Source organism: Poecilia reticulata, linkage group LG3, assembly GCF_000633615.1.
Source record: "Poecilia reticulata strain Guanapo linkage group LG3, Guppy_female_1.0+MT, whole genome shotgun sequence".
Classification (NCBI taxonomy): domain Eukaryota; kingdom Metazoa; phylum Chordata; class Actinopteri; order Cyprinodontiformes; family Poeciliidae; genus Poecilia; species Poecilia reticulata.
In genome coordinates, this window is record NC_024333.1 from 32,634,404 (window position 1) to 32,657,140 (window position 22,737).

Consider the following 22,737-nt stretch of genomic DNA (forward strand, 5'->3'; position numbering starts at 1 on the left):
CATGAGCTGCAGCAGACATGAGCTGCAGCCAGCATGAGCTGCAGCAGACATGAGCTGCAGCCAGCATGAGCTGCAGCCACAACAGGCCTCGCCCACATTTCACTAAATGGTTGTTTCCTGTTTCTCCCCTGAAGCTGCACCTTTGTTCAACATGTAAAAAAATGAAGCAATGATGGAAACAAACTCTTAACAATGAGAACAGATTTAACTGCAGCTTCCTCTGGTTAGAAAAATCAGAATAAATGGATTCCGTCTTTTAGACAATCGTTCTCACAAAGAGGAAAGTTTGAGATGAAACCTGCTGAAACCAGCTGAGAATGAATGAAATCTTTGGTAAGAGATGCGATAATTAATAAGAACCTCACTAAGGTGCGATGAAAGTTATTTTCTTGAGAAACTTCCAGGTCATTTTCCTGATTCTTATGGAGAAAACTCGGTTATGTTGAGAGGTTATTAACAGTCAGTATCTGACATCACCATGAACGATGAATGCTTACAAGATTTTTTCTGTCAATAATTCCTTAAAATTGATTAACAGGTATATTATTTCACTTAAAATGTGGGAAAAATATTTTGTTACAAGTGAAATAAAGATGTTTAGTTTCTCCATTTATGCAGCTGCAGATTCCAATCTGTGGATTTCTTTGTGTTTTGCATCTTCTTGAATCCTTAGTTTTTTCCCAGCAGCTGTTTGAATTGAACTTTTCCATCAGTTTTATGCTGCAAACGAAATAAAAATCAAGTACACTCAATTGTGATCGTTAAGTTGAGGTTAAAACGTCTCACCTCGTCAAATTAAAAGACATTTTATAACTGCTGGCAGCAGCCATGACAAGGCGCAGCTGAGCCTGTGTGGGATTATAAAAAACCTGCAATAAAATCTAACTTCTGCACAAGTTCATCTTTTTAAAGTCTTTATAATCACTCCACAAATATATCAATAGAAGCCCAAAGGGGACAAGTGGAAGTCGTCTGTGTCTCGTTTAGCCTTTTTAAAAGTGGGATCAGTTTGCAAACTAACATCCATCTGAGTGGAACAAAGTGCATTTCTGCCATCTTGAAGCATCTCCAGCCTCACGAATGTCAGCAGAAACCTTTTCCATAAACCTTAAGTCTGCCGTTTGGTTTGAATTAGGCCAAAAATGCTGAATTTTAAAAGCTGTATAAAAACTCCAGACTTATCCTTATTTGCTGCTGCAACTTCTACAAATATCTGCTGCAAAAAAGTGAGAAAAGAAAACATCTGTAATGTGTCACAGGAAGGAAACTCAGTAAAATTCATTGCAGCTGAATCTAAAAGTGGATAACGAGACAAAAACTGTACAGAACGGAAACTAAGAGGTTGCTGTGTAAAAACAGTAATGAGAAAAAGGTTGTTTTCAGTCACAGCTGTCCTTCTCTTTGGTTTTTGTTTAAGGTGGGCGTCGCGTCGCTCCCACCTAAAGTGCTTTAATTAGTCTCTTAAATAACCATGGCGTTTGTTCTCTGCATTCAGAATGTGTCAGATTTCCAGGGCCGGTCCAAGACTTTTCAGGGCCCTGGGCAGATTTTTCTTTGGGGAGGGGCCCATACCTACATGACAACACCAGGTGATTCTTCACTCCTGTGCTGCTAACATTAGCATCATTTGCGATCAGCCTACATCATACCAGTGTTACTATGGCTGCTGATTTTAACCTTACAGGAGCAGCAAACTAAACAATTATACGGACTTTGAAATGCACAGTGGTACACTGCAAAAACAAAATCTTAGCAAGTGTCTAGTTTCTGTGCAAATATCTTAGTACACTTGGAATAAAACTAAACTAACTTTTCAGCAACTGAATAATTCCTTAATATTGATGAAAAGGTTTGAGTTCCACTGGCAGATTATTTTACTTTTTTCCCATTTTACAAATAAAATAACCAGTCAATGGAACAAGTAGTTTTTCATCATCATTAAGGCATTATTAGCGTAGAACAAGCTCCTATATGTTTCAGAAAAGGTTAGTTTTGCTTTATTTCAAGTGTTCTAAGATATTTGCACTAGAAACAAAACATACAAAATACTTGGTAAGATTTTTTGTTTTAGCTATTTTTACAGTAAACAAGTTGACAAGTTTGATTTTATATTTTCCCAACAGAGGCAGCAGAAAACAGGACGATATTAATAAAAACAAAAAATGTTTTCCACATGTAATAAAATTTAGTTTGTATTATTTTAAAATAATGATGCTAGCTTGGTGCTCTTGGTGGCCCCTGGTGGTGTGGGGGGCCCAATCAGCCCTCAACTCGCATTGCTCTGGACCGGCCCTGCAGATTTCAGAGTAAAACCTGAAAAGTTCCCGTTTCCTCCTCCAGTGAAGCCGCTCGGCTCCTCAGGTTTTCCGTTTTAAAGTTCTGGCGCCTGGCGCTCTCGGACTACACCGCCTCGTCTATTTCTGCAGGACTTTTCATCCCTCTGTTGCTGCAGAGCCTCTGGAGCGGCCGCAGCAGCTCGTCCTCTCTGGGCCGGTACGGAACCACGTAGCTGTCCTCCTCCAGCAGGATGCGGTTCAGCGTGCGCTCGTAGTTGATGTGGCGCCGCACCATCAGGATGTACTGCTTCCCCGGCTGCAGGTCGGGGCAGTCGCACAGGTTCGGGACCCACAGGAACTCGCGGTGCTCCAGCCGGAAGCGGTTCCGGTACGTGTGGATGATCTGGACGTCGTAGCGCGTCTCCTCGCCTCGGTACAGCTTCCCCAGAACTCTGCCACGAAACACTGCCACAGAAATAAACAAGAAACAGCGACTTCTGTTGAATAGTTCCCTTTATGCAGAGTGGGATTGTGTGGAGTAGCTGCCTCCGTCAGTATCTTACCGATAGAGAACAGCTGTAGATGTAAGTGTGGAGGACCTTTTAGCATCTAAATAAACTGAGACGTTTAGAAACTGAATAAAAACTCCATTAACCAAACGGCGCTGTTCTCTCTAAATGTTTTCAAGGCTTTTCTTACTGCAGGAATCATCTGTCTGATGTTTTAACTGAGGAATGTTTTAAATAATTCATAAACTCCAAACCAAAAGTCCTTACCAAAGTCCTTTTTGCAATACTGTCTCTGGCGTTCCCTTCGTCCTTTAACTCTCTGACATTTTCCACAATTCTCTAAAGAAGAAACCAAGAAGAAGAAAAGTTAGGAAGTCAGGAGACCACAAGGCTGTTGATAAAAATATCTTCAGGGGATTTTGCCCAAACATTCTTAAACTGACATGTCTACAATGATTAAATGTAGTCAAAAATTAGCAGCTATAATTTGGCTTAGTGTGTAATAAAGAAAAAAAATCGGTATTCATTTTTCAAAGTACCGTATTTCCCGCACTATAAGGCGCACCTTCAATGAATGGCCTATTTTAAAACTTTTTTCATATGCACCGCATTATAAGGCGCATAGAATAGACGCTTCACTTTGGGTTGCCAATTTGTTCTGTACTCTATTATTACACATCTACATTTGTAAAGAACTGGTCCCAGAGTACTTTATATAGTAGCTGCTCCAGTCGTTGTTTCACTCACGGTGTTGGTGTTGTGATATTGTGCCCAACTGCATCCTGGGTAACACAGACCAACCGACACGCTGCCGCCGCATCCTGTCTCTCTTCGGCCGCCCCTCCTGGCTTTAAATGTATTATCAAACTTTATCAACCAACCAGCGTTCTGACAACTATCCCAGCATGCACCGCGTGCTTCTTCTTCTACGGGGAAAATGAAGTCGGCGGCTGCTTACCGTAGCTGCTAGACCTGTTGTGGCTCAATATTGGTCCATATTTAAGGCCCACCGGGTTTTAAGGCGCACTGTCGGCTTTTGAGGAAAATGAAGGTTTTTAGGTGCCTTATAGTGCGGAAAATACGGTATATTTTCAAGATTGTATTCATTAATTTATTTAATTAGCAAACTAAATATTTAGCTAAAAGCTAATGTTTTGTTTTCAGACATATATTTAGCTAGCGAGCCGAATATCCAGCTTTAAGCAAAATGTTTCGCTTCACATAAATATTTAGCTTGATAGTCAAATATGTTTTGAAGCTGGATATGTGGCTTGCTAGCTACATATTTAGTCTGGAGCTGAATATTTAGTTTGCTGGCTAAACCTTTAGCTTCCGACTAAAAGTTTAGCTAACAAACTAAATATTTAATTTACTTAATTCAATTGGTTTTCAAACTACAAACAAGCTAAAAATAACTATTTAGTGTGTAGCTAAATATTTAGTATCCTGACCAAACTTTTACTTTGGAGAAGAATATTTAGTTTCAAACTGACATTTAAAATGAATCGCCTGGTTAAAATGATGACAGGCTGAATAACCCGAACATTGTTCATTTTTGACTGCGCAGCTCGTGTTTGAGCTGAAGTTTCTGCAGAACTCCGTGAAGTCTGAGCAACATTTTGAAGCGATGATGAGGAAGCGGCGCTCGTACTTCCGGGTGGAGCCAGAGGAAGGAGGTTCCTGTGGCTTTCCTCGCGCTCCAGGCGGCTGATTGGCTGCTGAGGAGGCTGCGGGTGGAGGCCGGGAGCCGGGAGACGCTGAGGATTTAGGTCATTTAACACTGGAAGACAGAAAACAAACAGCTTTGTGTGAACTACAGACTGCAGATCTTCCTAAAGTTTGATAAGCTACATATTTAGGTAAATCTTTTTATGGTACAAAACTAAAATATTGAGACTGACTTGGTATCTATTTTACCAATGTTTTGGATCGATCTGCCCACCTACTGGTCACACTTTTTTTTTATTTAATCTGTTACAGTTCTCCGTCTTTCTTTTGTTTTGCTTTTCAGGATCGGTGGATAATTAATTTGTCATGTTTTCTTACATGAAAAGTCACTTTTCGTTTTTGTTTTAGATTCTTCTTATTGTTCTTATTTGTTATTAAAGCGGCCGGGATGAGGCTCAGTGCCTCCAAATCCGAGGCCATGGTCTTGAGCCGGAAAAGGGTAGAGTGCCTTCTCCGGGTCAGGGGGGTCGTCCTGCCTCAAGTGGAGGAGTTTAAGTATCTGGGGATCTTGTTCACGAATGAAGGAAGAAGGGAGCGGGAGATCGACAGGCGGATTGGGGCAGCGTCTGCCGTGAAGCGGGCGCTGTACCGGTCCGTCGTGGTGAAGAGAGAGCTGAGCCAAAAAGCGAAGCTCTCGATTTACCGGTCGATCTACGTTCCCACCCTCATCTATGGTCATGAGCTTTGGGTCATGACCGAAAGAACGAGATCACGGGTACAAGCGGCTAAAATTGGTTTCCTCCTCCGCAGGGTGGCTGGGCTCTCCCTTAGAGAGAGAAGCTCGGTCATCCGGGAGGGACTCAGAGTAGAGCCGCTGCTCCTCCACGTCGAGAGGAGCCAGTTGAGGCTCGGGCATCTGGTCAGGATGCCTCCTGGACGCCTCCCTGGTGAGGAGTTCAGGTCCCACCGGGAGGAGGGGAGACCCAGGACACCTGGAGGGACGATGTCTCTCTATGGCCTGGAAACGCCTTGGGGTTCCTGGAGGAGCTGGAAGAGGCTGAGGAGGGAAGTCTGGGCCTCCCTTCTGAAGCTGCTGCCCCCGCGACCCGACCCCGGATAAGACGGACGGACGGACGGACGGACGGATGGATGGATTCTTCTTATTGTTGATCATGATTCCAGTGACACTTAATAAAATGTTCTTCTGTCCTAAAACCTTTTTTTTTTCTTTTTACAATTTGTCACAATACAATGACAGACTAGTACTAATGGAATTTATTGGACTTTTAGGTAACCAAGGAGCAAAAAGTTCTTATACTTTTTACATGTTTTTATTCTTCCATTTGGATCTCAGCTGCTTCTAAAAACAACCAAAGCGCTTAAAAAAAAAATTCACCCAACTTTTTTCTATTCATAGGTTTTTGGAAAATGAACCAATTCAAAAACCTCCAGAATGTAACATCACAAATCAGCAGGCGCTGCCCCGTTGCCTAGCAACCCCGGGGAAGATCAGCCCGTTACCTAGCAACCCAAGGAGAACTCCAGCACTTAAGTTAGTTTTACCACTATATGCGCTGTACAATGGCTGCTGGAAAAGACAAGTGTTTTGTTGTTGATACCGATTTTTTCGTGAAAAATGTTACAAATTTTATATTTTCCTTCCACTTTATTAGTATGTTTTTTTTTTTTTTTTTTGGTCTTTTACAAGAAAGCCCAATAAAACGCATTAAAGTCTGAAGTTCTGTAGGACAAATAGGAAAACCTTTGCATCTGTAAACCATTCTGCACAGAAATAAATGGTTAAAACAGAAAGAACATATAATAAATAAAAGTAATTCATCTGAGGAGAATTCATAAATATACTGACTGTCCTGAAATGACTTGGCTTAACGAGCAGCAGCAGAGAGAATTTATGCAACTGGCAGCTTTTATGACAGCGGCGTCACAAGCTAATATGACACTTTTTCAAAATAAAAGAGTTTAACTGCAGATGTTTTTAAACAAGAAATAAAGACCCAAAGAAAAGTACGATTGAAGAAGACATGGGAGCATTTCAGAAACATATTAAAAGTGGAAAGCTGTTCGTGTTGATTGATTTTAGGGATTCGCAGAGCTTTCTCATCTCGGTTATACTTTAGGACGACGCACCACTCAACCTCATAAATCCGCCTCCAGGCTCACCTTTTCCCACGTTTTTCTGGTAACAATTTGAGATGGGTTCAGTTTGGCTGCGATCCACCAGCTGGAAAGGATTTTCCAAGAAGCTGCTTGGATTCATGGCCTCATCGGATGGGAGCAGATTTCCATGTGGCTCAGGAACATCGGGGAGGTGAGCAGGAATCCAGCGTGTTTGCAATCCACACTTATTAGTGCAGATAAAGCAGCTGCGTTCCTCTGAATCAGGGAGGTCAGCGGCGGGGTAAAGGTGAATCACCACAGATGTTTTCACTCTCTGAACCCAAATGGGCTCGCTCTAATTTGTGCAATTACAATAATTGGAACCAATTTAATCTTGGCTCTGCGGTTTCCTCTCAGAAAGATCAACCTGCAGCTCCGGAGCCGAAAGTTGCTCTGTGGACATTAAAGGATGGCTCTTAAAGAGGGACGCACCAGTCAAAATTCACATTTTGCAAGTTTTTATACTTCCATTTGGGTCTCAACTGCCTCTAAAAACAACAAGCGCTTAAAACACAAACAAACACCCAGTTGTTTCTTGTCTATACATTTTTTGGTGTCTGGAAAATGAGCCGATTCAAAAATCAATGTTGACCTTTTGACCTGCAGCTGGCAGGTCAACAACAAAACATTTGTCTTTTCCAGCAGCCATTGTACAGGACATACATTGGTAAAACCAACTGACCAAACATGCTGGAGCTCAGCTTGGGTTGCTAGCTAACAGGCTAGGTTTCACTGGGGTGGCTAGTTGAGGGGCAGTACCTGCTGATTTGTGACGGAAGGTTTTTGAAACATCTCATTTTCCAGACACCAAAAGCCAGTTGGATGGTTTGTTTAAGCACCTGGGTCGGGTTTTGAAGCAGCAAAGGCCCAAATCGAAGTGCAAAGACATGCAAAACCTGAATTATGCATAGAAGATCCGCTTTAAATTACCCGTCACCTGCACATACTTTAGGTAGATTTGCCCTCACTGTGCTGCATCTTATTCTTATTTTTCAGTTTTTTATAAATGTTTTCTGCTTCAGTGAGAACACGCAAGCCTGTGTGTTTAACTCACTCCAGTGGGGTTTCCGGGCGGTGCTGGGCGGCGCCCTGGAGGTGGTGGTTGGCGTGGTGGGCTGGCCTCTGGGGAAGTAGCTGGCTGTGTGGTGAGCCTGTCGCAGAGGACTCCTCCTGCCGTGGTACTGGGCGTACTGGTCCAGTGGAAGCCAGTACTCATACTCGATTCCTGGGTTTCTGTCTGTCGCCAGAACCTGAACACAAGAAAACAGAATCATGTTTACAAAAAAAGAAAAAAAAAAGTCAACCAATCAGTTACTAATTGGTAAATATATCAGTTAACCAGCCAAACAGAGCGGAAGTGTTTACATTGGTGTTTCTGGTTTGATACGATGGATTGAAATGGATTCAAACTAAAGGGCTTAAAGTTGTGTTATGTAACTTTTATTAAAAAAATATATTTTGGTGCTAAATGGTGGAAAAACAACTCACCATTACAAGAAAGCTGTTTATGTGCCATCATCTGTGGCTACACTAACTAGCCTGAGCAGAAACGACAGGTTGTGCCGACGAGGAAAAGCTGTTTCATAAGCAGCACGCACACAGGGATGATTGACAGCACTAAGATCCGCCTCCTGGCTCTGATTGGCTGTTTCTATTTAGCACTGGGAGAAGGTAGAGGAGTTAGTTTTTTTCACAGACTACCCGTCTCATAACACACTGTTACTATAGTGACAGTTTTAACAAATATGTAAGAAAATATTTTTCATAAAAGTTTCTGCGGCTTTAATGTTGTTCGCATTTGTACGATTTTTTTTCCTCCAAAGCAAGTCGAGTGATGGTTTCCACAGAGGACAGCGGCGCATGGAAATGGCTTTCTCTCTTCAGAGATGGTCTTATTACATCTGCAAACAAACGTCTTAATATCAGCAGTATAGTTTATAAATGCTGGCAGATCTGACCTCTGTTTTGTGTTTATAAAAACCACAACAAATGGGAGAAACTGACGCAGTTTTGAGCTAAACTGGTGTGTTAAATGGCATAAAAAACCAGCAGGAAGATGAGGGAAGCCGAAGCTCAGCGTTTTCATTGTTCCAGTCTGAATTAAGCAGACTAAACTTTATGCTAACTTTGGAGTTTTAAAGCCGCTGCTCAACACAGATTCTCCTTAATTCCCATAATCCTGCTGTTATCCCCCGGATAAAATCAGCTCTTTGTTCTGGTGGCTTTATGGGACCTGATACTTCAGCAGATGATGCCAACCAACCAATCGGTGAAACCAAACCAATAATTATGACAGTAATTGTTTTTAATCTGAGTATGCCAACTTCAAGGACTAAACAGTTTTTTTTCTGATGTTGTAAATTTGTTCCTTGTGTACAGAGTCTTATTGTATTTATATTTTAGCTTTGTGTGAATCAGCATGTTTCTATTTTTCCTGCTCACTGCTGGTAATCATGAATTTCCCCACAAAGGGACAACAAGGGATACATTTTTCTTCCAATGTATTTTCTGTCGTTAGCAAGGATATAGAGCTGTTTCATTCAAAATTACTCAAATTACCTAAGAAATAAATAGTTATAGTCACACTCAATCCTTTAACTGTTTGTTTGGTTTAACAGTGTTTTCCCACTAAGTTTGCTGACTTAGATAAGATCGGCTTCACGTGTCGTCAATCTAAATATCGGCCGACCACCGATCTGATACATTTAAGGAAACTGCCACCGATAAATCAGCGCATCCCTGGTTGTTATTGCCTTGCTTCGTGAAACAGCTCTCACCATCAGATGCAGGTCTTCCTGGGTCGGTCCTGGCACCTCGAAGCTCTCCCAGGTGTCTGCAGAACGCCGGTACAGCAGCTTGGTTCCAGCTACGCTGTACTCACCGGGAACGCTGATCTTCCAGTTTCCGTTGATCACAAATTGGGATCGACCGTTCTGCAGCGCTGACGATCAATAACAGTGAATGGAGTTACTGAGTAGTCGTACAAACCGATTCAAATGCTTCTGATGATGGATTTTTCAGGCGAAGCTGTTAAAGATTTCAGGGTGACAGAGGAACAAATGATGGTGTGGTTATTTAAGGCGGTTTCCATAGCAGCAGATGAAAACAGATGCTCTGCATCCCTCCCAAACCACAGCCTGAGCCATTCTGGGTCTGTTTTATTTGCGTCGCCAACACAGCGATGAGAATAGATAACCTTAGAGATTATGTTACTTGGAAAGAAGAAGCCTGGTGCAGAAAGCAGACGGACAGCGAGCCGCTGGCCGGTCTCCGGGGAGCAGTTGTAATAATAAGTTTTAAAGCGAGTGAAGGGTAGCGATATCTCTTACCCAGATAATTCCTGCTGTTGTCGGTGACTCGGATGTGAGTGGCTCCAGCCGGGATCATCGTCACTTCGTTGTATCCAAACGGCCCGCCTGGCAAATACAAACACAAGCTTTAGGAATTCGCAGAAACCGAAGCAGAAGCGATACTTGATTATAATGATAAGCTTTATCATTTTAACAAGACACTGCTCCTGTTTCTACTTCCTAGCTCTGGAAGTTAAACACTTCTGTGAAACGTTTAAATTTGACTTGTAAAACTCAAAGTATTTTTACCTCTGAAGCTTCGCAAACATCATGTGAGACTAAATCTTACCCAGATGGACACAGTCATTTCTATGCAATTGACACTTCTATATGCCTAAAACAACATTTTAATGCAAATTTATATTAATATTTGGTTTAATTGTTTATAAATTTAGGATGTCCACTGGCAGCTTCTACAATCCCGCTTTGCTTCTGGAATAGAGGAGAAATTATTTTCCTACACTTGCAAACTGATGAATGATGTAAACATTAACCAGATGAATTTCAGGTTGTTGGGACGAATGTGGAGTTATTAGAAACATACCAGCAAATAATGGTGTTTGCAGAAACTCGACTACAGAATGAAAGTTGGAGTATTTTTGTCTCTGATTCTTCACAAACACGTCAACATGCCTCAGTTAGGCGAAGACGATCACCCGTATGCAGATGACACCGTCCTAAATATCCCCAAAAACCTAAAACTTATGCAGCTTCTAGATGCAAAACTCTGCAGGTTCTCATCACTGGGTCTAAAAATAGAAAAACAATCCTAATATTGTAATACTTTAGTACATAATCATCACACAATGTCGTCATTTTGACAATGATTTCTCTCGGTTTACAAGGCGCTATAAAATTTACAGCGCTCAGCCTGTAAAAGATAACCCTCCAATCACTCGTCAGTTTGCCTCAAGCTGTTATTATTTCCTGTTCAAGGTTTGTTGCAGATGGATACAAGGGAAGAAAAACATTTAGTTTTCTCCACAGCATGCAGTCAGACCCTATATTATCGTGAACCTGCAGGTGCCAGTGGAGGTAAAAATGTTTCGGTGGCAATAAGCCAGAACTGCTGGGAGATTTTTCTCCCTGAAATCTTAACCACAGTCATTTTAAATGTGCCGTTAGCTGGAGCCCTTCTGGGAAAGCAGCCAATCACCTTTGTGTTGCAGAGCTGTTTCCATGGTTAATATTCACTCAGTCGGGTAATAACACTCTGCTAAATAAGCCTGAATGACTAATAGCTGTTGGGTGTGAAAGGAAGACGAGAGGCAGGAATTATCCTCACACGGCTTTCTGAAACCACTTCATCGCATTCCTGAGGCAGAAAGGCATGATGGTGTGTGGCATGAGTGAGTGTGTGTGTGTGTGTGTGTGTGTGTGTGTGTCCTACCTGCCTCCAGCCCGCTGCTCTGGTACACACTCTTGTGGTGCAGACAGGTGGTGTTGTGCCCTCCACACACCATGCAGGCATCTTCCTGCTGCGTCGAACCCAAGATGGAGTCGCAGCCGGGCTTCTGCAGGAAACACGAATGGGAAACCTTTCAAAAACACAAAGTCCTGTCCAGTTTCTACTGTAAATGTCTTTAATAAGACTAAACTAACCTACAAAAGTACATTTTTAGTGAGATAAGAGCTTGTTTTAAAACAATTCCTTACTAAATCTGCAGTAGTGTAACTACTTTTTGATCAAAATTAAGGAATTATACACTGAAAACAAGTTTACTTGTTAAGTTTATAATATTTCAAATGTTCTAAGATATTTCCACTAAAAGGTAGTTCAATGTCTTGTTATAAGTGAAAACTATTACTTTTTAAATCAATATTAAAGAAATACTGACTTAAAACAAACTCGTATATCTTGCTGAAAATTTCTTCCAAGTTGGTTTTGTCTTATTTCAAGTGTATTAAAAGAGAAACTAGAAAATACTTGGTAAGATTTTCTGTTTTTGCAGTGTACATTAGCTTGTTTTAAGTCAATGATTCTTAAATATTAATAAAAATCACTAGTTACACCGGCAGATTTTATCACAACACGGGAAAATGTCTTATGAGCGATAATAATCTACCAGTAAAACTTTTAAATCAATGTTCAATAGTTATTAGTGAAAACAAGCTCATGTATTTTGCTGAAAAGTTACTTGAAAGTTAGTTTAGTCTTATTTTAAGTGCACTAGAAACAACAGCAGGTATTTGGTAGGATGTTGCGTTTTTACAGTGCACTCCGCTTTGATACAGCCAAGTAATCGTCCCCTCAGGCTCAGATTATTTGCCTCTGACATTGTATTTCCTCATCTCCAGCTAACATTTGGGGGAAAACAGCATCTCTGGGGCTCGTAAGGGAACAGGAGTTTGGAAAGGTTGTTTGGTAAAACATAAAAAATGTCAAAGCTAAAGACAAAGAGGATGAGCTGGATGGTTTGCAGCCTGTGGAGCATCCTGCAGCAGGAGCGATGATTGCTTTCCCTGTTCGCCTTCATCTCTGCAGAGCGAGTTAATCAACGGGGAGGATCCCAGGGCAGAGAGCAACAATCTAGAGAACCTGTAATCATCCTCAGAAAGCCGCTTTGAAGACACAAAACACCCTGAGAGTCTGTGTGAGCACAACAGGAAATGAGCTCCTTGTGACATAGTGGCACAGAGTTCACTGGGCCTCAGGAAAGCAGCGACCAAACCAGCAAATAACGAATATAAGAGCTGAGCATACGTTCATTATCTGGGCTGATAAACTCTGGGATAAACTCTGAATTGAGAAGCAAACTGTTTTTCCGATACACTATGCTATTCTAAATGCCTCCAGGTGAAGCTCTGGGATTCTTTCTGTTTACTTTCAACACTGCAGAGTTTAGACACAGTTAGAAATCCTGCGACATTCAGACAGACTTTATATTTTCTCTCATTACGTCCACAAAAATAGTATTTTGTCTGGGGTTGTATGTGATAGATCAACACAATGTAGTTCACAACTGCAAATCTATTCTTTGGAGTGTTGTGCAGGTTTCTGCTAATATGCTAACTAACTCATTTTTAGATGACCACTTTAGTGTTTTTGCTAAATTTAGTGCTTCACCTAAATCAGTTTTTCTAGATACAGTCAAAAGTGATTTATTATTATTTGACAAATAATAAATAATTTATTTCATTTCCCTTTGGAATCAACGTTTGCTAATGTTTATGACTGGCAAACATTAGGGTTATTGTTAGCGTGACTAGCTTTTCAGTTAGCGTCGCCTCCAATGTGTCAAACTTTCAGCATGTATCTGGAACAAGGTGTCAAACTCCAGTCCTCTGCTGTCCTGCAGGTTTTAGATGTGCCACAGGTACAAAACACTGGAATGAAATGGCTTCATTACCTCCTCCTTGTGCAGATCAGTTAGTCCTGCTAATTATTCTGCAGCAGAGGCACAGCTAAAAGTTGCAGGACAGCGTTTGATACCCTTGATCTAGAGACTGAAAACGAGCTCAATACAACACATTACTTTTATGCAAAATATGATTTTCACAAAAAAAAAATCACAATAAGATAGACTGAAGTTTGTCCTTGTTAGAGGACATAAGGTGGGATTATTTCGGCTGCCCTGCTGAGGATGCGCTGCAGCCTTTCTGAAGCAGCCGTGTGTTCTTCAGGCTGATCCAGGGCTCAGCAGTCCTGGTCCTGGACGGCCGGAGTCCTGCAACTCTTAGACGGCTCCCTGGTCCAACACACCTGGATCCAACAGCTGAATCACCTCCTAAGTGCAGACAGGTTGTCCAGAGTCCTGCTAATGACCTCATTATTTGACTCAGGTGTGTTCAAGTAGTGGCAGGAGACCGGCCTGGAGGCCTGGAGCTGACCGGCCCTGGACTGATCTCACGTTTTGACCTGTGCTCCTCATCACCAGCTGCAGGCTGCATCTGCTTCCTGTTTCAGCCTCGGCTGCTCTGACCTCTCCCTGCCTGACACCACGGCCCATAAATCCGCTTATTTACACCAAATGCCGTAGAGAGCATGCCCAGAAACACACACACATCGACACATGTAAACACAGAGACTCCGTAATCCCGGCGCTCAGCTGTGCGTCCCTCTGCTAGCAGACGTCTCTCCTGAGTATCACATATTGTGCAGCAGATGCGCGTTCGTCTCCATCTGTGTGAGAATAACCTGCTGCAGACTCAGCTGAGCTGTAATGCTTCCTGAAGGCTGCAGTCCACACTGATGAGTGAACTCTGGCCCAAACGCCCAGCGTGGGACTCGCTTCTCCTGAGAGCTCCGGTCAGAGCGGTCAGCATCGCTTACGCCTCGTCTTCAGCAGCCGAGGCCAGCGTTTCCCAAACTTAACCTGCGTTTAGCTCCAGAAGGAGAAGAGCTGCTTGTTTTCCACTCAGCTGACTCACAGATGGAGCCGATCCAGATCAAACAAACTTAACCAGTCAAGTTACAGTTTATTTCTAGAGCAAACAATTTGAGTTACAAAATCAATAAATATTTAAATAAAACCCAAAGCAAAGGATAAACTGATGCTAAAATAAAACACACTGCAAAAGCCCAGAACCTTTTCAAGCTAGTACAAATACTTTAAATATGACAAAAGTAACTTTTCAGCAAAATATGGGCCATAAATATTCCAAAAATATTGATTACATAGTTCAAGCTTTTATATTTTGCTGAAAAGTAACTTTTAAGTTAGTTTTGTCTTATTTCAAGTTTCTGATATTTGCATTAAAAACTAGAAAAAAAAACTGGTAATATTTTGTGTTTTTGCAGTGCAGAGCTTCAGGACAAAAGCAGATTTTCTGCAGATGGTTTACGCATAAGGATACTTTGTTTTTATTCTGGATAAAATGATCAATATTATTATCCTACAATGGAAAAATGTTAAGTAAAAACAAAATGTTTTTTTTTTTATTCAAAGATTTTTACTGGAAAGCTGATTTTGCTGCACCTAAATAATTTAATTTAATAAAAACTTGGCCAAATGTAAAAAGTGTTTTGGAACAAAGTGACCCAAATAATTTAATAATTATAATTCTTTTTAATATCAAACATGCAAGATCCTTTTTCCTACAACAAAAAAAAAAAAAAAACATGACTTTCTGTGCTTGATTTTAGTTTTAGTTTTATTTTCTTAGCCCAGAGCATTTTGACTGGTTTATATGATGCTTATTTTGATAAATAATGTGTGAAACTCAATGCTGATGAGTTTTAAACTGTGACTAACACACACGTCCAGGTGTTGTTGTCATTTACCAGACAGCGTCCGTTGACACACACAGCTCCGGCCTCCGGGTCGCAGGCCGTACCGTCCAGAACGTGACCAAAGTTGTAGTAGAAGTTGTGTCCCAGCGCCAGGCAGCTGAGCTCACAGGGGCTGGAGCCTGGCGGGGAAAAGCTGCAGTCAGTAAATCATTCGTCTTTATGGAACAAGACATGATAAAAGGAAACAGGACTGGGGGGGAGAGAGAGACGCATAAAATGCAGGAAATGGGAACGAGGAGTGGGAAAGATCTGGAAGAAACTGGCAGATATGGGAGAAAATCACAATAACACCTGCAGCAGGAGACACCTGTGAGCTTTCAAGGCTTCCCAGCTGCGATAAAAGTCAGCAAGACGCGAAAATATGTTTCACAAATCAGAAGTCAGCGCTGAGGCAGCATCGTTTTATCGCTGGTTGATGGTATCAGACAGAACGGCTTGTGCTAAATTTCATTTGTACTTGGAGATCAAGTTGGTAAAGTGAGATGAAACGGTTGTGAAATGAAGGATTGCACATGTGGAAATGATTCGTGTGCGTATTGGAAATTTCAAAACGGAGTTTATATCTGCAGAAACTGTTCAGTTTTGTTCAACTTGGGAAAATCTGAGTCCTACGGAGGCTCTGAAGTGCAAACCACTTCAACGACTCATAAAACAAAACCACACATTTAAAAACACATGAATGAAAAACCAGTTCCACACTGAAAAAAGAAAACAGGTGATACAACTTCAAACATTTAGTTCATTTTGTAACTCAATTACAAAATTGAGTTACAAATTTAGTAATTTGTTCATTTTTGATTACATGTAAAAAAAATTTACTAATTTTTTTTCCGATGCAATTTGTCACATTATTTCACTTAAGACATTTTTTACATAACTGAAGTAATCTGCATATGGAACAAATACTGTTCATCAATATTAATAAATTATCAACTTCAAACAAGATCTGATTTCTTGCTGAAAAGTTAAGTTAGTTTTGTCTTATTTCAACAATACATTTCCACTTGGAACTAGACCAAAAATATTCTGTAAGATTTTGCATTTTTGCAGTGTATAACATCAATCTTTATGCTTTCAACTGATTGGACGGTAGCAAATCTAAAGGACCAATCAGAAGACAGTTTAAGTTGCTGTATTCTAGTTCCAGGTTGTAAAAATTGCAGCATTTTGCTCTTGATGGAAACCAAGATGGCTGCTCAGGTTGTTCTTTTCCATCTGACCTCCGTGAAACGTTGTCCATCTGAAGGAGTTTCCGGACACCAACGGCCGGTCATTGAACGCAGCACACTGCATCTCTCTGAAGTCCTCCGAGCCCGGAGGACACGCCTGCACAAACACAGACATGCATCATGACACGCTGAAACATCGAGGTGATCATCTTCAGAATTAACCTGCAGACAAGAAAAACACATTTTATAAAAAGCCGAGCTCATGTTTAGAGGACGTGGATGAACTTCTGATTACAGCTGGCTGAAAGTTTCCTCGTGTTTTAATGTTTAGTTTCTAGATGAGCAAAAATGATTTGAGACTAAAGCAGAGAAATAAAACAGATTTGACTGATTGATCATGTGAAAAATTCCTGAAGGTTTTACATTCAGATACGACAGAGAAGGAAAAATATAACTTCTGGTTTTAAACATAAAAAATAACCAGAGACAAAAGTCCATCCATCCCACACACGCATCCCGGCGCAGCCTACCAGCGGTAACCAGTGAAACTTCACGCCCTGAAATGCCTCTCAGACACGCCTATGAGACCAATTTGTAAAGCAAACATCGGCCATTGTCGTAAAACGGACAGATTTTCTCTGAGGGAGGAAACCCTGGAGCTGCAGTGACCTTGGTGTTGCAGATCTTGTACTGTCTGGGATCTCCGGCACACGGTCCGCCCACCGGGTTCCTGCACACAAAAACAGCTTATTAGCAGAAATATTACACGTCAGGTTGCATGTTTTTTGCACAAACTTATTCTTGGATAATGAGATTTTAGTCTGGTCAGTTCTGTTGGGTTCAGTTGGGTTGCTAGGTAACGGCCTGGGCTTCTTCAGGGTTGCTAGGTAACAGTCTGGGCTTGCCGGGGTTGCTAGGTAACGGGCAGTGCCTGGTGATATGTTACATTTTTTAAACTGTTCATTTTCCAGACACAAAAATTCAAATTCAAAAATACTTTATTGATCCCAAATTGAGATTAAATGAAAACCTTCAACTTATTACCAAGAACCAGATGGTTGTTTTATAAGCACTTAGGCTGTTTTTAGAAGTACAGACTGAAAAGGAAGCATAAATGTGCAAAATGTGAATTTAAATATTTAGACTATAATTTAAATATCCTAAAGTTTCATCCTAAACTAACATCTGATGAAAGATTGTAATCTCACTAAGTAAATGTTGATGTTTTTTTTTGTTACCAAATCCAGAAAAACAAAATGTTTCCACCTCAAGATGGTCCAGAGTCATGAGGATAATAACAGTTTACATTTACTAAAAGCTCCAGCAGGAAATTCCCTGAAGGCCAGACGACAGATCATCACCTGGTGATGCAGGTGCGAGTTCGCACCGAGGCTCCGCCCCCACAGCTGCGGGAGCAGACAGACCAGCCGCTCCACGCCGCCCACGCGTTCCTGAAATGCAGCTGCCGCCGGGCGCGCGCCGGACGCCCCGGTGAGGCGTCACTGGATGGACCCCAGTCCGAACTCCAAGGGGCCTGCAGCAGTCAGAGAGCCAAAAACACAACGCTGACGCCCAAGAAAACACCAGACAAACATTGAAACTATTTACACTATTTAGCCTGAATTGACCATTTAGACCAGTGGTTCCCAAGCTACGGCCCGCGGGCCGGATCCGGCCCGCCGCCACATGTGGTCGGGCCCCCTGAACAATACCAGAGAGCATTCAGATTTTTTTTCATATTCATATTTTCCGGTTTATATGTGGATTTTTCTTCAACCACCAGGGGGCTCTTTAGCAGGAAGTGTGTCCTGTAAACTGTGGGTGTTTTGTTTTGCATGGTGCATTGCTGCCATCTGTTGGACTTTTAGGGAACTGCTTGACTTTTATGTTATTTAATCAGTACGGTTGTTTGCTAGCGGTAGAGCAGATGAACACGTGTTTGTTATGAACGCTGCATTCCAGGTTTCCCTCAATGAAATATATACTAGTCAGTCCCAGTGACCGTTTCACTAACGGTTTTTGCCCAAGAAACACGCCCCCCCGGAATAATATAACATAAAATGGCATCCAACTATGACGGCATATTAAGGAAAAGATGAGAAAATTTCCACCAAAAAGTTCAGACAAATTTGGAAATTAATCTCAGAGTTTCTAGAAAGAAAAACAACCAAATTTTTAAGCTTGAAATGTAAAAAAATAAACAAATAAATAGCTAGAAAACAAATCACATTTTGAAATTAATCTCAGACATTTTCTAGAAAAAATGTGGACATTTCAAAAGTCAAAAATGATCGATTTTTGACTCCTCAGACTCCGAAGCTTCTGAGGTTTTTCTTTAAAATTTCTCAAATAGAATATTTTTGACTTTTCCAGCTCAGAAATATCGTTTTCTAGAAAAATCCATAGTTTAATCTAATCCTTCCTACGTTTTTTCCTGTCTAAAGGGTCCTAATACGCTTCACATCCAACTAACGTAAGAATTTCCCTCCTTAGTACAGAGGAGCTGGGGGAGCTGCAGATATTTTCAGCTCAGGTGGAGGAAAGTATTGACATGCTACAAATTTGGCATTTATGGAAGACAATCGTTGTCAAAAGTCAAAACCAGCTAAATGTTCATGTCTTCCCTCCTGCTTTCTGTGCTGTGAATGCTAACAGCTGCTCAGCAGCATCAATCTGCAGAGACATCCTGCATGTTTAAAGCTGTCATGACGCAGATAGCTATTGTCATCAACCTGTAATGACTGCTCAGAAAACACCAGGCACAGATTGATGGGATGTCATTCTGTCAAAGACAAATGGTATGGATGGAGCTCCAACAAAGCCTTTTTTATATTTCTCCAGGAATCTAACAGGAACATAAATCTATTCAAACGGTAGATGGGACTAAAAATAACAAAGCGGCCCTGTGAGGTTGATGGATCAGGATCAGCAGAGCAAAACAATAAAAGTGATTAGAGAAATCTCTCTGGTTCTCCTCAAACACATTCCAGAGTTTGCGCCCTGGAGGAGGAGTGAACCTGGCAGCCGTCCCACCAGATCCTCACACAGGAGCTGCGCTACGAACACACACGTTTAACTCTTTGCTCACTGCGTCAAGGAGGAGCTGGAGTCAAAAGAGGAGTCAAAACAATGAAACCCAGGCGAGGAATCAACAAAACCAGCAGGGCACAAACCAATAAAAAGGTTATGCGGTTCATCCAAACCTCTAATTTCCCCCACAGCAGTGAAAAGCAGCAAACAGTTTATAAAATCCTGCAGACCCCAACTATAAAAGCAGTGTATGTTGCACTGAATGCTGGGTAAATCCATTTAAAGACGCCCTTTGATGAACTAAACAAAAAGTATGTTGCTTCCTGAAAGAGGAAATGCCAAAAATAATGCAAACCACAACAGAATTTCAGTACAAAGTGCAAAACTTGACAGCAGCTGCGTTTCTGTGGCCATAAAACTGCACAAATTGGAATTATGAAATTTAAATTATGAATGAAATTGGCTTCATGGAAATGCCACGTTTGAAAAAAGAAAAAAATTCAGGATTTTTGATGAAAAGTTTTTGCACCAGGATGAGGCAGTTTTCTACAACTGGGTGTTGCTACTGGCAGAAATGATGAAGAAGGCAACAGGAAGTGATAGGAGGATGATGTTATTTAATTACTTATGTGAGCAAACCTATTCATGTGATTTTAATTCTGCTTCTTATTTAATGCAAACACCATAATTGTGTTTTTTCTACATTATCAGAAAACTACCAAAGTTTTGCACACATTTGCAACAGAAACGCAGATATGGACTGAATCCACTCCAAGTTCACCCCAGGATGCTGTTTCCTCATTTCAAAGGTAGAAACTAAAGCAGGGGTGTCCAAAGTATGGCTCATGGGCCAATTGTGGCCCTTGAACTGATTTTTTTTGCTGCCCCTCCTGCAATTCAAAACTGATGCAAATTTGTCCCGTCCAGCACAGATGAGTGATGCAGATGGAGTCTTTTTATTTGTAACCAGGGTAAAGTTATACATGATGTGATTTTCTTACAATGGAAAATGTTAAATACGACAAGAGACTTTTACTGAAAAGCCACTGAAGATGCTGGATTCCTCCACCAAAGTAGCTGAGCTTCTAAACACGACCTTAGAACGCCTTTCAGCTTTAAATGTGACCTGCTGTACTTCATTGAACAGGTCAGGAGACGCGTACAGGCTATAAAACATGTTCATAACACATGTTCATTACAGTTTTGGCACAAAATTATTCTTAGATCATGAGATTTTCGGGTCTTCTTTGAACTCCTTTCAGAATGAGCTGTTTTGCCACTTTCAATCCAAATAAGCTTCTGCTGACCCCGCCCCCAACTCAACGTTTACTCCCACACATGCAAAGATGGCTGCCAACAGATGCACAGTTATACAGCCATACATCTTTGAAAAGCAGAAGTGGAGCCTCCTGTACAACCAACCAGAATGCAGCGAGTGGTTTCTCGATGGTAATTCAATAACAAAACACTTGTCTTTTCCAGCAGCCATTGTACAGCAGTGAAACAAGCCGACCAAATGCACTCTAGCTCTGCTTTGGTTGCTAGGTGACGGGTGGAACTCTGCTGGGGTTGCTAGGTAACAGGCAGTTTTTTTGAAGCGGTTTAATTTCTAGGCACCAAAAAAAACATTCATTTATTGCCAAAAAACATCTGGGTGTTTTTTTTTTTTTTTTTGAATCAGCAGAAACCCAAATGGAAATATAAAATCGTCCAAAATGTGAAGTTTGCCCTGCAGGTCCCCTTCAAGTCATCGTGTGTCACATGTATTAAATCGCTAATTTCCAGGAATCTGTGCAGAACAAAAAGTGACTTCATCTGACCTTTCAAATTAAAGCTACAGGCAGAAGAAAGAAGCAAACTAATTGAGTCTGTTTGACTTTGTGACTCATTCTGCACAAACACACTGAAACCCAACTTGTGCCGCGACTCCCCATAATTTCTTGGCAGGGTCTCTTGAGGTTGCCCTCATTAGTGTTACTCCCGTTCAAATTAGCGTTGATAACAGTTGGAGGTGGGGGGGAGCTGGCCTGCTAGATTAGTGAAAGCAACCTTTGACCTTAGCAGTACCACTCCTTCTCCCTCCTCAGCCTGCAGAGAGAAACTTCATATAGGAAGTGAAAGCAGAGGGAAAAACGAGAGCAAAGGTAAACGCTTCGGATCCAACAGCTGAACCAGACTCATCTTTTCACAAGAACGGTTGGAATAAACATGGCTCTGAACCGGCAGACACTTCAAAATCAGAAAAACAACAAAACATTCCCTTACATTACGCAGACAGGCGTTGATATAGAAATGAGGAGAGAAGCTACTGATGTCAACTTGCCCAGATGTCGTCCGAGGAAAAACTAAAACATCTAAAACAACGGAAACTGTGACAAACAGAGGATTTCAGATGATCTTCACCAACAGTGGAGGAAATGGCAAAGTGTGTAAAAACACCAGGTTAACCGCTGCAGCACAGAAAGGCATGTTGGGTCGCCACGGTTACGCTCACACACCAGGCTTTTATTTTCTTGTTCTGTCAGTTCACGATACTAAACGATGCGACTGCAGTCAGACTTCTGTGTGAACAGCTAACAACCTGCATGTGCAGAAGAAGAACGTTGATGTCACAGCTGCGCTCTGCTTATGGCAGTAAAAATGGCCGCCGCCGCCGCCGCCGCCGCCGCTTATGGATCCAGTTTATAGTTTATTCAAACTGAAATATTCAGTATGAAAGCTGAATTAAACTAAGTTAATTAAACTAAGCTAAATATTTAGCTTCAAATTAAACATTGAGTTAGCTAAACTAAATATTTAGTTAGCAATATAAATGTTTACCTTAGTTTGTAAGCTAAACATTTAGCTTGCTAATTAAATATGCACAAAAAACTGAATCTTCTTTTCTTTTCTTTATAAAAATAATCCAAACTGCTGCTGTTAATAATTAAACCAGAGGTTAGTTGTGGTTCCAGTCAGTTTCTTTAAAAGCCTTTTTGTTGGAGCGGTTGGATGGAAACTCTGTTCGTTTCAAAGGAAGCTGAGGTGACAGGCTATTCTCAGCTGCAGCGGCTTTTCCAGAGCGAGGCCGTGATTCATGGAGGCGTGGGAGCAGGAGGACTTACGCTCTGCGGGGGGGCGAGGGAGCCGGGAGCGGCCAGCAGCAAAACAAAGGTCACGACCCGGTTCAGAGTCAGCCACCTGCAGAGAGAGAGAGCAAGAGAGAGAGAGAGACAGAGAGAGACAGAGAGAGAGAGACAGAGAGAGACAGAGACAGAGAGAGAGACAGAGACAGAGTGAGAGAGAGACAGAGTGAGAGAGAGAGACAGAGAGAGAGAGACAGAG

The 22,737-nt window shown here is 41.5% G+C and overlaps 1 protein-coding gene across 1 annotated transcript in view; it reads right to left on the bottom strand.

The window, feature by feature from the left end:
- Positions 1 to 2,135: 2,135 nt before the first annotated feature.
- The window catches only part of adamtsl5 (ADAMTS like 5), a 34,141-nt gene continuing 13,539 nt past the window's right edge, over positions 2,136 to 22,737 (bottom strand). The window contains exons 2-13 of the mRNA XM_008406054.2: positions 22,518 to 22,593; positions 17,745 to 17,917; positions 17,053 to 17,113; positions 16,435 to 16,540; positions 15,206 to 15,333; positions 11,372 to 11,495; positions 9,961 to 10,047; positions 9,409 to 9,572; positions 7,686 to 7,881; positions 4,437 to 4,565; positions 3,053 to 3,124; positions 2,136 to 2,741 (exon numbers count right to left, since the gene is read on the bottom strand). Of these exons, the coding sequence (XP_008404276.1) occupies positions 2,401 to 2,741; positions 3,053 to 3,124; positions 4,437 to 4,565; positions 7,686 to 7,881; positions 9,409 to 9,572; positions 9,961 to 10,047; positions 11,372 to 11,495; positions 15,206 to 15,333; positions 16,435 to 16,540; positions 17,053 to 17,113; positions 17,745 to 17,917; positions 22,518 to 22,593 (1,657 nt within the window). The 3' untranslated portion in view covers positions 2,136 to 2,400. The remainder of the gene's footprint in view (positions 2,742 to 3,052; positions 3,125 to 4,436; positions 4,566 to 7,685; positions 7,882 to 9,408; positions 9,573 to 9,960; positions 10,048 to 11,371; positions 11,496 to 15,205; positions 15,334 to 16,434; positions 16,541 to 17,052; positions 17,114 to 17,744; positions 17,918 to 22,517; positions 22,594 to 22,737) is intronic.